Below are 14633 nucleotides of genomic sequence, written 5' to 3' on the forward strand. Positions count from 1 at the left end.
ATAGACGCTAATTGAACTGCATTGAGAGAAAAAAAAGCCTAATATCGAAAAAATAATATCGATAAAAATTCAATCTAAAATTTCCCTGATAAAAAGGGAAGGAAGGGGGAAGAATATCTATGGGGTGGATATTGATTTCAAACATCAATTTTTTTGTCAGCACCTTATTTAGGACACATGGCTTAAAAAATAAATTGGGCAAATTAACAAAGCAAAACAAAACAGAAAATACAAGCACAAAAACAAACTCTACCTGTAGATACATTCACCAACCATACAAAAGAAAACCACACAACAGACCAGAGTTTGAGGTAGTAGCTGTATTCAAATGATTGATAACACAATCGCACCCTCCCCCTTGTACCAAAGTTCCAGCTACATCGATGACAACAATACTTTTCACAAAATGCCTTGCACTCTAAACAGCACTCGATCAAAATGCTAAAATAAAATGGTCACTACCAAAGAGATGACTAATACTTTCAGGATGCAGCATCTTGTCATCGCACTATTTTTGTTTGTCCTCTTACCTGTCAAACAAAAAGAGTGAAATTTGTTCTCCATGACATAAAAAAAAAGGAAGTACAGTATACAACAGAGCAAATAATTATAAACGGCCACGTTTACATTTTGCATGTGAATAGTAGTAGTAACATGCAAATTGAAACCATTACACAAAACGGAGCAGTCGTAGTGTTTATTATTTAAAGAAAACGTTTTTAAAATGTAATAAGAGCACCAATGTAACTTTGAAAAAAAAAAAAAAAAAGTTTTAAATACACCTGAAACCACTTCATAAATTCATCACGCTCTGCATCAGACCAAGGCGAATACAAAAAAGGAGAAAAAAAAAAAAGCACCACATGTCAAGGAAGATGGAAAAACAAAAGAAATCTACTAATTGATGATGAAGTTTTTTCTTCTTCTTCCCTCCATCGGATCAGTGTTTGTTCCGGAACAACCGTTTTATTTTCTCTTTCTGTCTTGAGAGCAGCGTGGACAATACCTGCAGGAAGAAAACAGACATTTAGATTACAGAGCACAGAGAGTACTTGGAGGAAAAAAAAAAAAAAAAAAAAAAAAAAAAGGATTCATTTCAATTTCAGGGTTTCTTCTGACCATTTGCCTCGTGGTTTGGTCGTCAGACCCACGCACGCAAAATGGAACCACTCAATGGAGCACTGGAGACAAAAAACAAGCTACGTCAGTGTAAGCCTATGATAAACAAACACATCAATTTAACTGCAGTTTAGTAGTTAACGGCAAATATGTGACATGGTCAATAACGCAGTTCTCATTCCTGCCATGTCGGAAGAGAAGACGACTCACATCCGTGTTGTCACAGCCGATCATCTCGCCGTAGGACACCTGATGGCACAGACAGTAGGTGGGCTCGTTGGGGTCCACTGGCATGTCCAGCACATCGGATGGGTGCACATTCCCAAAGTTGGTGGAGGGGCTGTTGAATTCACCCCTGATGGCGCAAAAAGAGTGACGTCAAATTCGGCTTCTGAACACTAAAATGTGACAAAGCGCTTAACAACAGGTAAAAAGCAAGCAGGGCTGTCCAAACTTTTTCATTTGAGGGCCACATACAGAAAATCAGAAGGGCCACATCATGTTATGAAGAGAAATTGTGTTTAGTCCTAAAAATTGCACAAATAATTGATTTGTGCTTTTGCATATTTAGAAAAATGCTAACCAATTTATTTGTAATATGGCAGTAGTTATTATAGTTTGGCAATTTTTCATTTTCGATAGTTTTTTATTAGTTTTCAGGGTGGTTCTTTTAGGTTTTATTAGTTTAGTTCTGTAAAAAAAATGCTTAGTTTTAGTTTCAGTATTAGTATTAGTTTTTTTTTTTTATATATATATATATATATATATATTTAAAAAACACCATGGGAGCAATGTCCTCTTTTTGGTGCTTTTCTATTGGCTGCGTTTTTAAAAAAAAAAAGCATTTTCGTTTCTATTTTATTTTGGTAACAATATTGATTTTTGAATTTTAGTTTTTCCATTAGTTTTAGCTAACTAAAATAACCTTTAATGTCACCTGTTTTTCGATACCCTCCCTTCTTACTTTGACCATCTCCAAACATTTTTGTTTTGTTTATTTGACCTGAACTGAGTCAAATGCCGTTTTTAGCATATGTTGCGGGCCACTGAAAAATGGACGACGGGCCGCAAATGGCCCCCGGGCCGTAGTTTGGACACCACCGGGTAAACGTAAAACGTACGTTTGAAGGAGTTTCACTTTCTTCTGGGAGCTCTTGGGACTGCCATCTTCATCGGAGCTCTTGACTTTAGATCTCGTTTTAGCCGACTTCTTTTCCTTTTGTCTGGTGTCCACTGGAATGACACGACATGTACGATTGGTCTGGCCGGGCACACGCGAGGGGGAATCCATGTCGACTTGGCACAAACCTTTCTTTCCTTTACTGGAGGTGGAATCATAATCTGTGCTCTCGATCTGTTTTTCCTTCAGGTCGGCTTCAAAACGGGCCAGGTCCGTGTCCAGGCGTCGTATGTGCTTGTCAACCTGAACGCGAAAGCGTGCGATACATAAGATAAAGCATATACCGTTGTAATTTTTAAACATACAAACATCTGATACAAACCATCTCGTAGGTTTGCATGGCCAGTTGCACCTTGTCATCGCCAAACTCTTTGCATTTGCTGTACGATTGCTGGATTTGCCTCAGGATGGACAGCTTTTGCTCAGAGGAAAGAGTCCGAGCGTTTGATGTGTATTCTTTTGCGAGGGAGTCTATCTGTCCTTTGAGATCTGTAGGAGACAATCATCTTTTTAGATCACACTGAATCATTACACTGCCGCAAGTCCAGTTTTTAAAATATCCAGTGGAGAAAAAATTAAAGAAAATACATCATCACACTGCCATAAGTCCAGTTTTCAAAATATCCAGTGGAGAAAAAAAATAAATAAAGAACATACCTTAAAAGTGTCTTATGAATCAGGGCATATTTAACTCACATGCACCTTCATTGAAAATATATAGTCTTCATTAGGGGTGTTAAAAAAAATAGATTCGGCAATATATTGCGATACTACAGCACGCAATTCTCTAATCGATTCAATAGGCAGCCGAATCGATTTTTTAACATCCATTTTTGATGGAAAAATATTCAACAAAACGTCTAACTTTCACACCTTAAGCATGGAAGAATGTTATATTAATGGAACATTAAGCCTTAATATTTTATTTCAATGCTGTTCTAACATGAAAAAGGTTACAACCTGTTTGTTAAATACATTGGCTCACAGTTATAAAACGGAAGTTTCAGATCAATAAATAATATATTTTCATACAAATCTTACAGTGTACATGTACAAGTTTACTGAATTGTATTTTCTAAAATTGAGTAAAAAAAAAAATCACAACAATCAACTTGTAAATTCATTTCGGGATTAATCGGTATCAAATCGAATCGTGACCTATGAATCGTGATACGGATCGAATCGTCAGGTACGAGGCAATTCACACCCCTAGTCTTCATTGACTTAAGCTATCCAAACCACAAAACAAATTCACTTGCAAATATGAAATTAACAATAAAACAAAAACATATATACCGTCGTCGATCACCATTTTACACAAACTTTTGAGTTTACACATCAAACCCGTGTCCATTCACGTCTCACCTTCTGTGCGCTGATCTAAATCCCTCATCAAATTGAAGTTTCTCTGCAATTCGAAGGGCAAGTTCTCTATGCCTGGTGTGACAGAAGAAGAATTTGAAAGACATCGCGACTTGGGAGGCAGAAAACAGGCAAAACGAGCTCACTCCTTCCTGTTCACTGCCAAGTGTCAAGCATTCGTGCCAAATATAACAGTAAAGGCTCGGGTTGCTTATGCTTATAGGGTGTGTTGATAGAGAATAAAAACGAGGAATAGAACCCGTGTCGCCATTCCGATGAATTTCCCCCCTTCAAGCTGGCTGCGTTGCGACAACCCAGCAAATAGACCGAGCCGGGCGCTGCCGAACGGTTGCTAAACACATAAAGGATCACGTTCTGCTCTTTGTCGAGCAGCACAATAACGACAAAGTATCATACAGACGTCGCTCTTTCTAAATAGTCACAAATGTGCTTTGGATCGATTAAAATGCTTACTGTCCAAATAATGCTCCAAATACATCCCCGCCGCCATCTTGGAAAATGTAAACAACACAGCTTCCGGTGAGCGGAAGGCCGCCCTCTGATTGGTTGTTTCCACACGACTGACGTTGCTGGAAGACTTTGCAGTTAAAAGCGATATTACAATTTAGAAAGTTGTAAACATATATTTGACGTAAGTTAGGGTGAAAATTCAGCGTACGTATGTGGCAATTACATGTCGTTTGGTGTGCTATAACTCTGGTAAAGTCCAATTAGCAATGAAATGGAATGGATCCGGTCATGGGGTTAATTAATTAAACAGGGTTCGAAATTCAGACTTTGTATGTTCTCCCTTGTACTTGACTTCCGTGCATTTTGTGCATGTACTTATCACGTTCATTTAACTCTTAAATCCACAAGTGTGAGCGGTTGTTCATCACTTTGTGCTCTGGGATTGGTTGGTGACCAGTCCAACCAGTCTGACTCTCACCCAGTTAGCTGAACTGTCACCCAAATTTGAAGTATAGAAAATAGATGAAACTGGATGACAGATGACGTTTGAGTAAAACAGAAACTCCGCGTAACGATTAAAGAACATATCTTAAAATTTATTGTGGCAGTTTTACACAAGGAATTCCATTCACTTATTTCAATCAATGGACATACACAATTTCTTTTCATTATACAAAAGAAAAACCAACACAAAACACGTTTGTAGTTATTAGCTATGCTTGAATCTTTTGCGAAGAAATAGTTTGATCTTAAATGACCCAACAAACATTTCAAGATCAAGAAGCTTATGATCTTGCTTGTTTCTGTTTGAAGTTTTTGTTAAACTTATTCTTCTTTCCCATTCTATTCTTAGCTTTCATGGGCGTTTTCCTCTGGTTGGCCTGCTTCTTTTCAAATCTGCTGCCAGCCTTCTTCCCCGCTTTCGGCTTCCCTGCTTTCGTCTCAGCCACCGCCGGCGCTTTGCCCTCCCGTCCCGTCACAGTCTCTCCGTCCATCTTGGCGATCTTTGCTTTTTTTGGTCCAGCAGGCGAGTTCTTTTTGCCTTTAGCCTGGAAGCGAGGCCCTTTCTTGGCTGCAGTTCCGTTTGTTTTGGCCTCCTGCTTCGACTCGCCGGCCTTGCCGGGGACGCCCTTCTTGCTCTTGTCCCCTTTGGCCGCTTTTTCGTTAGCCGAATTGTTCACCTCTGTTGCCTCGGGAGCATCCGCCTCGCCGTCTTCTGTATTAGTGACATAAAAAGGTAATTTCTTAACTCTTTCACTGCCAGCCATTTTCACAGAAAAATCCCGTTCGCTCCCGGCTGTTTTACTGGATTTTGACTGATTTTGCAAGGCCCACAGAATATTGTGTTCTATTGCTATAAAAGCATGGAAGCTATCAAAAGAAAGATTAAAGTCTCTTCTTTCATCAGGAAAAAAAAAAAAGTATGTTTCTATCTGTTTCCGTTTTGCAGCAATTAGCATTAGGAGAGAGCTAAGTTTGATCAGTTTTCACAAATCTATTCAAAATTGTAAGTCATTTAGCTTTTTTCTACATGGCTCTGCTTGATCTCCTTTGCTCTGCTGCCACCTTCTGGCCGTTTGTGTAATAACTACCATTTCTGCAACAGTTCTTTGCAGTTGAGAGGCTGCATCATGCTCTCGCATGAAGGGGGGAAAAAAAACGTATAAATACGTCTTTGGGACACTTAAAACATTTAAAAAAGAAAAACGTATTTACACGTTATTGGGAGCAAATGAGTTAATCAATTCATACTCCGAAAGCCGGCATGGAGTGCAATGAGAATCGTTTACCTTTCTTCGTGGGTGCAGTTGGAATCACGTTGGAGAATTTTTTGAACTTGGCCACAAAAAAGCCGTCCATGTTGTGAGAGTGGGGGTAAAAACGCCTCGTGAGCCGCAGAGTTGGGTGGAACCGACGCTCTCGGAACCTTAAACGAAGACACAAATGATGAAAACTTGACTTTTCAACAGTTTGTATAAAAAATACTTTGTTACCTGGTGAAGCCCTCCTTGCCAAAATCCAGTCCGGTGGGAACCAATTTGACGTTTCTTTTCTTTAACGCGTAGTCCACCACCCATTCGTTCTCCTCCATCTGGCACAACTCAATTTTGGTCACACAAACCGCACTGACGTGCTCGTTCTTTGCAATACGCAGGACACACAAACCATGATGGAGCACGTGCAGTAGACCAAATATCCTCCTGATGTCGACTCGGCGTTGACGGAGTCGATGGCGGAGAGGAGCAACTCTTTCTGCAAGTGGGCGGCGCGCTGGATGTCGGCTTCGTCCTGTCAAAACAAAACTATTTTACTCGGATAAAGTAGTCAATTTATGAAGAAAAAAGGCAGTCATTGTGCAAGGGGGAAAAAAATGCAGTTTATTAGTAATTACTCATTTATTTATTTAGCAAAATGCACGGTTTTCTTGTAAAAAAAAATAAAAAAAATTATGGATTAATATTGCATCTTTGTCCTTGTAAAATGTGAAGACTTTCCCCCATATTAAGATTTTATAAAATTTGACTGTTGACTAGTCATGTTCCATTTTTTTTCTCATCAATTCTTTAACTTTATTCAATTTTTTTTATTGATAAATTACAAAATATTATCATCAAACTTTAATCTTAACCTCAAATTTATTGGCACATTTCCTATACTTAATATTAATAATTATAACTCTTAAGTTTTCATTTAATATTATGACTTGTTTTTTGTAATATTACAACTATATCCTTGTAGACAAAAAAATTATACTGGTCGGTTCAGGTTGTTACCAATAACTAGTAAAAAATGACTTGAGGATTTATCATTTTGACTGTCAAAATATTTTATTTTCTCGTACTTTTTATTCCTGATATTTTGAGCTCTTTTTCTTTTCAGGTAGAATTATGTTAATTCTCATTTCATCTCTTACAATTAGGGAGCGAAAAAAAAATAGTAATAAATAAATAAATAGTAATAATAAAACAGAAAATATCTGTTTCTCATAATATTTTGACTGTAGTCTCATAATTAGATGATTAAATTCTATTATATGTATATTATGTTTCTTTTTAATGTGGTCTTAATAAAATTTCATAGCATCACTAGTAAATTCACATATTTGGAGTAAAATTACAACTAATTCATTTAAATGTAAAATATTTTTTCCTTGTAAAATTATAACTTAATTATTTTAATATTTCATTGTTTTTTTTCCTCATAAAATTGTTATATTTCTCATATTTGGACCCTTTTTCCATCTTCCAATTCTAACTTATTTACTTGAAATAGCATTAGTCTTGTGTTATTTACTTCATTAATATAATATTTCAACTTTATTCTTGTAATATTACAACAATATCCTAAGAAAATTATTGGGTTACTGAAAAATGATACGCACTAAAATACTTGTGCGTGCCCAAATATAAAGAAAAAAAAAAAAAAAAAAAAAAAAGACTGCGAATTTACCTTGCTGGTCTTGACGACGGGGTCTTTCGCGATGACGCCCGTCCCCGAGCACGGCGCATCCAGCAGCACTCGGTCAAAGCCCCCCAGGACCTGCATTTCAACTAAGTCTCAGTACACGACAATAAACGTCACATTTCTCCAAAGGTTTTTTTTTTTTTGGCCTCACCTTTGGGAACTGCCTGCCGTCGTAGTTGCACACCAGCGTGTTGGTGACGCCCAGACGGTGGACGTTGCCCACCACGCTCTTCAGTCTGTCGGCGTTGGCGTCGTTGGCGACGATTAGCCCCGTGTTTCTCATCAACTGAGCTGCGGCAGGCAGAAAAGTGTCCAAATAAAATAAATCCTCTTGACAATTAAGTCTATCAAAACAAAATGCAGGTGTAGAATTATCCAGTTACCGATATAGGTGGTCTTTCCCCCCGGGGCTGCGCTCATGTCCAACACCGACTCGCCTTCCTGCGGCGAGAGCGCCATGACGGGCAGAAAGCTGGAGGCGCCTTGTAGCATATACTGACCAGACAGGTACTCTGGAGTCGCACCTGTGTCAAAACACAGCGATTAAGCCAGTCAGGGACTGTTCACGTTAGCAAAATGGTTGACAAGAGAGTGAACTTACCAATCGGGACAGAGGAGTCGTAAATGACTAAACCCACTTTGGACCATTTGCCCAGTGGATCCAAGTTCACTCCTCTGTTGATCAGGGCCTTAATTAAAAAAAATAAAAATAAAATCACTCAATAAGCACTTGAGTTGTTTGTTCAATGAAGGATGTATTTCTCTTAATAACACAAATATAATTTCATTTAAACCCCCGCCGTGCGCATTTACCTGAGCGAGGTCCCTCCTCCTGGTTTTCAACGTGTTGGTTCGAATGGTGACAGGTCTGTGAACTTCGTTCGCCTCAAGGAAATCCACCAGCTGTTAGTGAGAAAAATATCCGGATTAAAATCCATCGCGATTCGTTTTTTTTTTTAAAGTCTACAGAGGTGCCTCGTAAAGTAAGTTTCCACATTGAAATGAAATTAATGGAATTGTGCTCCTTCTGATGAGCTTGGCCACAAGGGGGCAGTATAATAAATCCATCAAATAGAAAAAAAAAGTTTTTTTTGTTTTTTTTGTGTGCAAATGATAAAAGAATTCATGCCTTTGAGTATTGTTCTATTATCTCTACATATTTCTGCTTCATTTGTGTTCAAATATCAGATTTGTATTGCGTGTTAGCATTACGCTAGCAAACTTTCCTGAGGCAAAATTATGTGGTTATTTTAAATACACTTTGGGGCATATTCACTAAAGGTTTGCATCGCCTTTGCGCGGCGCTAACTGGTAAAAACGGAGCAATCCGGGAGCGCCAAAGTCACTAAAAACACGCGGATGGGGAAATCCGTCACTAAGCGCTCTGCCAACCATATTGCGCCCTGGTGGTGTTTGCGCGTATGTAAATTAGGTCATTTGCAAACATTTGCTGCATAATATGCCCACCCCAATGCAAATGAGACTCATTGATATGCAGCCTCTAATTCATTAACACCAGCGCAAATAGCTACACCGAGTTTGCGTGATTTTTGGAAAGCATGTATTAACCTGCCGCAACCTCGATCCCGGGATCATGACAGCAGTGCACGCCATTTGCGACACAACACGCATGCACGGCTGATCATGGAGAGAGCGAGAGAGAGAGAGAAAACTTCAAGTGGGAGCGACAATAAACAGAATTCTTCACTATCTGCCAAACCGCTGCCCGTCATGATACAAGCAGAGTTCACAACTACCAACTGCCGCTCGCATCTTCATTTTTGCTCGCAAATCAAAACGCCGCGGTTTCCCGAACGCGCACCTCCGAGAGAGGGAAGAGGTCGATGAACTTCTCGATGAGGAACTCGTTGTAGCTGTAGTAGGTGCAAAGATCCTTTTTCAGCAGGGCGATGTACGCTCGTCTCGCTTTCCCCGGCTCTCTTTTCGAACTGAAGTTACAGAGGACGTCGATGTTGTCCTTGATTCTTTGGTGGATCGTCTTCAGGTCGACAGGCAGGACTCCTGTTTTGTGCAAGGTGGCAAACGGAAGAAGACGTTTGTATCATAACATATCAGCTCATACGTACAAATATAAGCCTGCATGCGTGAGCTAATTGCAAACAAATTGGCGACACTCGCCTTCCTTCTCACTCTCCTCGGGCCCAGGAAGTCTGAATTGATCCAAGTCGTCTATGTTGGTCTGAAGTGTTTCTTCCTCCTCATCATCATCATCATCCGACTTCTTATCGCCATCTTTGTCATCGTCGTCATCCTCCTCTTCCTCCTCCTCCTCATCATCATCGTCACTCTCGAGCCCCATAGTTTGCTTCAGCTTTTTTTGCTTCTTGGCTGCACGCTCAATGGGAAGAAGCTAAAAAAAAATGAAACGAGTGGGAATGAAAAAGATTGTTGTGAATTTTGCTAGGGATAGACCGATTATCGGCTGGGCCGATTATCGGCGCCGATATTCAGCATTTTGAGAAATATCGGCATCGGCCATTTTGAAGAATCATATGGCCTTTTTTTTAAAGTGTTAAATTCAGGGAACTAATTTAAATGTAAATAAAAAAAAAAAAAAAGTTTTTATTTTCATTTTTGTCGACCCTGGGAACTCTCTGCACCTTCTGTTTTTGATTGAAATTAAAACTAAGACAAGTAAACATTTAATACTTTGGATATTTTGAAATTTTGGAAGACTTTTATTTAAATTGTTTGTTTTTATTTAACTTTTAAAAACATGCTCCTGCGCCTGGGAGATCCCAGAACTTGTCTATTGACTAAGATTTTGAAAATAAATAAATAAATAAAAAATATTTTTACTAACCCTAAAAGTTGCTCAATAAACATATGCTTGAGTTTGTATTTTTTCCAAATTTTGATGTCCCTTTTTAGTGAAAATGAATATCGGCTCCAAATATCGGTTATCGGCATCCTTCACTACTAATAATTGATATCGGTATCGGGCCCGAAAAAACCTTATCGGTCTATCTCTAAATTTTGCCTTTTCATCTCCTTTTTAGGGAACAAGTCGTGCAAAAAAAAAAAAAAGTACTAAAATTGGACACGTTTCAATTCACGTACCTCCTCTCCGTCACTTTCCTCTTCATCAAGAGCGCCGTAGTCGTCGACCATTTCTTCATCATCATCTTCATCTTCATCCTCCTCCTCCAGTTCTTTCATTCCAAGTTGCGTGCTCATCTTTGCTTGGTTCTTTCCCTCCTTCTTCTTTTGCTGCGGCGGCTCTTCATCTTCAGCCTTGCCCTCGTCATAATCGTCTTCTTCTTCCCAGTGCTCGTCGCTGTCATCCTCGCTGTCAGATTGGTCCAGCTTGCGCTTCCTCTTGGCCGGCTTCAGCCATTTACTGTTCTCGTCGGTGAAGCCTTCAGAGACAGAACACGGCGTCATTAAAAGCCATTTAAGGAATCTTGAATTTAAAAACAGAATAATGAGGTCGTTACCTTTCTTAGCGTGCTCCTCAGCAGCCTCTTTACCCTTTGTCAAATTGTTGGCGACTCTTTTCGCGTTCCTGTAAAAATAAATTATGACATGAATGAGTAAGATGCAGATGAACATACTATGCGTTCGTGTCATATTATCCAACAATATTTGACCTTTTCCTGGCTCTTCTCGACTGACGTTTTGGTTCCGAATCATCTGCAGGCAGACAGCCAAAGTCAGTGAAATGGAAATGACTAATTTTTGAACGTATTCACAAACACATTTCTTTCAGTATAATCATAAAAAAGCACATAGTCACCATCTTTTATAAACTTGGCTAACTCGGTCTCCGCCCCTTGCTGTTTTCTGGCTTTCCTCCCAGGACCTCGCTTCACCTTGTTGGTGGGATCCAACTTGCGGCCCATAATTCCACACTACAAGGACACCTTGAAAAAGACCAAAACGTACAGTATGCTCAGTACCTGAGCAGAATAACAACCACTGAAAATTCAATCTTCTTTCTCATGAATGCATTTTTTTTTTTATTATTGCATTTAAATGACTTATGTTGTGCTATCAGTTATCAGTGTTGCAAGCTTTATCAATTGAATCATTTTTTTCTTATTTAGCAAAACCGTATTAGTGGAGCAAAATATATAAACGTCTAAGAGTTTGATGCAAGGCAATTGTACACAGTGACAATTAGAAATCTATTGTCAAATGAATAATACGGAGAACTTTCATCAATGTAAAGTAAGATTTTTACAACACAGCTAAGGCAGTGTAATACATCATATTGACATGTAAAATGACATACAGTACAGCTGGTTAAAGTCTAAATAAATAAAATGCAACCTACTTGCGTCAAATAGCAAATATTTGAGACATTTTTATAGAAAAAAAGTTATGCGGAGTTTAGCATTTGGTAACTTGGAGTAACTACTAAAAATACATCACATTCAATCACAAACGGTCTAAACACACGTACATAAATTTACATCGTGAACACATTGTCCACATATGTTGTTTATGCACTTTATGCTGAATTCATAGCATTTGACAGAATGTGCATTAATCGAGCAGGGGCTAGACACTTTAGCTGTTTGCAAAAATCTACAGTAAACGTCCTAAATTACACACCGAATGCACATTAACATCCACAACACAACACTGTTGAAACGCCAACCGAATTCTGTGCCAAAATGTCAACAACAATATTTCACTTACGCTTTATCCGACTTCTGATTGCAAAAAGTTGGATGAAAAGATCACACGTGAATTTCCCGACAACACGTTGAGAAGGACTTCCGGCGCATGCGAGTGACGCAACTTGCGACGTCACACCCGCTGACGCTATCAAATTCTTCGTTTCAGAAAGAAATCTATTTTAAAAATAAAAATAAATTATAATTCACAAGCTAGTATAGGTTAATCAGTCAGTGAGGTGTATATACGCCTTTTTAATTTTGACTTGCGCGTGTCCCGTTGTGACGTTTACATCGTGCGACCGCGTTGGACACAGGAGAAGGCAAGATGGCGGCCGCCGACGGGAAGAAGCGTGGCCTGGAGCATTTGGACGAATATGAACCAAAACCTGCCAAACATCTCCGCAGCCTGCACGATCGCATGGCGGAGAGGCGACTTGTTGTTGTTCTGGAGGGCGCCTCGCTAGAGACCGTCAAGGTAAAACTTTATCGCTAGGGTTTGTTGTGGTGACGTCACGGGCTGCCTTTTCTCGCTGGGATTGAGAAAGTGTTATCACATTGTATTACATAAAGCTACTTTATATATTAAGATAGCTGGAAAACATTTAATTTTACAATTTTTAAACTTGCAGGTTGGGAAAACGTTTGAGTTGTTGAACTGCGACCAACACAAAAATATCATAATCAAAACTGGAAGGAATCCAGGAGATATAAGACCGGATATCACACATCAGGTAATCAATCATATGTCAGGTTTGATGTTCATGAAGCATGTCAACATTGTATTTTCTCCCCCCCAACCACCAGTGTCTTCTCATGCTGATGGACAGTCCACTGAACAGAGCCGGCCTGCTGCAGGTTTACATCCACACTGAGAAGAACGCCTTAATAGAGATCAACCCGCAGACGCGCATCCCAAGAACCTTTCCGCGCTTCTGTGGTCTTATGGGTGAAGTTCTAAACACTAAAGAACAATCACTGAGAATTTCTTTAGGTCCTTGTTGCATGTATTTTCTAACAAATTCATCGTCCACTCGTTCCCACTTCCAGTTCAGCTGCTGCACAAGCTGAGCGTGCGAGCGTCCGACGGTCCTCAGAGGCTCCTGAGAATGATAAAAAATCCCGTGTCGGACCACCTGCCCCCCGGCTGCCCGCGCATCTCCACCTCCTTCTCCGCCGGAGAGGCTGTTTGCCCCCGCACCGTCGTGCCCGAGGGGCCGGCCGCCGTGGTGATCGGTGCTTTTGCACATGGATCGGTGAGTCACACTTTTTTTTTTTTTTTTGCATCTCAAGTGAGAATCCAGGTGGTTTACTCGTCGTCTTTTGCAGGTGAATGTCGACTACACAGAGAAGACGGTGTCCATCAGTAATTACCCGCTGTCCGCCGCACTCACCTGTGCCAAGATGTGTTCGGCTTTTGAGGAAGTTTGGGGTGTCTTGTGATCAACGTTGGTCCGATGCTGACCGGGCAGAACACAATCTACATTTTTTTTTTTTTTTTTTTTTTTTTTTATTAATGGACTCGTTGCACACGATACTTCTAATGCGTGGACATTATATGGATCTTATTTTGTAGGATGATAATGCTATGACACAAACATTTTTCTACAGTGATAGTTCCCATAAAGAAGCCCCAGTGTGTCTGTTTCATCAATGTCATGGAATTTGTATGTAAAATGAATACAAATGGGGTTACAGTTAAAGTAATGTAAATACAAGTGAACCAGGAAGTGTTGTATATGCGTCACAAGTCATTATCTTTTTTTTTTTTTTTTTTAAACAATACATATGCAAAACAAAAACAAAAAAAGATAATGACTTGTGACGCATATACAACACTTCCTGGTAAAAAGTATCTTACACATACATTCTAAATGTAATTTTCAGTAAACCTTGGGGACAGTTAAAAATGTGTATCGTGATGTGATATTTTGCCTAAAATACCAAAAGTACTAGCATGCTATCTGCATAACTAATCAACTTTTCCTATGAATACACAACCAAATTAAATATGAAAATACACTTTTGTCCATTGGTTCCCAACTGATGTCTTATGGGGCTACATCGCAACCCACTTTGTAATGTAATGTGGAATCTATCTTTATTTTAAATCAGTTTTTATTAAAATGGATACTTCACTTATTTAAGCCCATTGTAGCAATAAAAAAGTTAATATTTTGTCTAGAATGAATTACTTTCATTATTTTTCACGTACATCAAATACTTTAAAAAATAAAAATAATTGGACACTTGCTGTCAACTGAAAATGACATCACGCGTGCTCAGGTAACGACCAATCACGGCTCGCTTGTTTTCTAAGTTTGGTCATGTGACATTCCTAAGTTGAGCTGTGATTGGTTACCTGAGCACATTGTGATGTCATTTTCAGTTGA

The 14633-nt window shown here is 39.3% G+C and overlaps 3 protein-coding genes across 3 annotated transcripts; 1 reads left to right on the forward strand and 2 right to left on the reverse strand.

The window, feature by feature from the left end:
* Positions 1 to 305: 305 nt before the first annotated feature.
* ing4 (inhibitor of growth family, member 4) lies at positions 306 to 4259 on the reverse strand. Its single transcript, XM_077527916.1, has 8 exons — positions 4136 to 4259; positions 3665 to 3736; positions 2622 to 2788; positions 2428 to 2542; positions 2241 to 2352; positions 1330 to 1474; positions 1120 to 1181; positions 306 to 1006 (listed from the first exon to the last, which is right to left on the reverse strand). The coding sequence occupies exons 1-8, from the start codon at positions 4170 to 4172 to the stop codon at positions 967 to 969; spliced, it is 750 nt and encodes a 249-aa protein (XP_077384042.1). The 5' UTR covers positions 4173 to 4259; the 3' UTR covers positions 306 to 966.
* Positions 4260 to 4707: 448 nt separating this feature from the next.
* On the reverse strand, positions 4708 to 12389 carry nop2 (NOP2 nucleolar protein homolog (yeast)). The gene is made up of 16 exons (XM_077528043.1): positions 12263 to 12389; positions 11355 to 11481; positions 11209 to 11251; positions 11056 to 11123; positions 10679 to 10977; positions 9737 to 9968; positions 9420 to 9619; positions 8411 to 8500; positions 8199 to 8286; positions 7981 to 8121; positions 7749 to 7888; positions 7583 to 7672; positions 6299 to 6421; positions 6127 to 6224; positions 5923 to 6059; positions 4708 to 5348 (listed from the first exon to the last, which is right to left on the reverse strand). The coding sequence occupies exons 2-16, from the start codon at positions 11458 to 11460 to the stop codon at positions 4918 to 4920; spliced, it is 2286 nt and encodes a 761-aa protein (XP_077384169.1). The 5' UTR covers positions 11461 to 11481; positions 12263 to 12389; the 3' UTR covers positions 4708 to 4917.
* A 146-nt stretch (positions 12390 to 12535) lies between these two features.
* On the forward strand, positions 12536 to 14382 carry emg1 (EMG1 N1-specific pseudouridine methyltransferase). Its single transcript, XM_077528046.1, has 5 exons — positions 12536 to 12718; positions 12873 to 12974; positions 13048 to 13189; positions 13291 to 13496; positions 13570 to 14382. Exons 1-5 carry the CDS (start codon positions 12569 to 12571, stop codon positions 13681 to 13683), a joined length of 714 nt encoding a protein of 237 aa, XP_077384172.1. The 5' UTR covers positions 12536 to 12568; the 3' UTR covers positions 13684 to 14382.
* The last annotated feature ends 251 nt before the right edge of the window (positions 14383 to 14633 follow it).

The sequence above is a fragment of the Festucalex cinctus genome, chromosome 7 (genome assembly GCF_051991245.1).
Source record: "Festucalex cinctus isolate MCC-2025b chromosome 7, RoL_Fcin_1.0, whole genome shotgun sequence".
NCBI classification, from domain to species: Eukaryota; Metazoa; Chordata; class Actinopteri; order Syngnathiformes; family Syngnathidae; genus Festucalex; species Festucalex cinctus.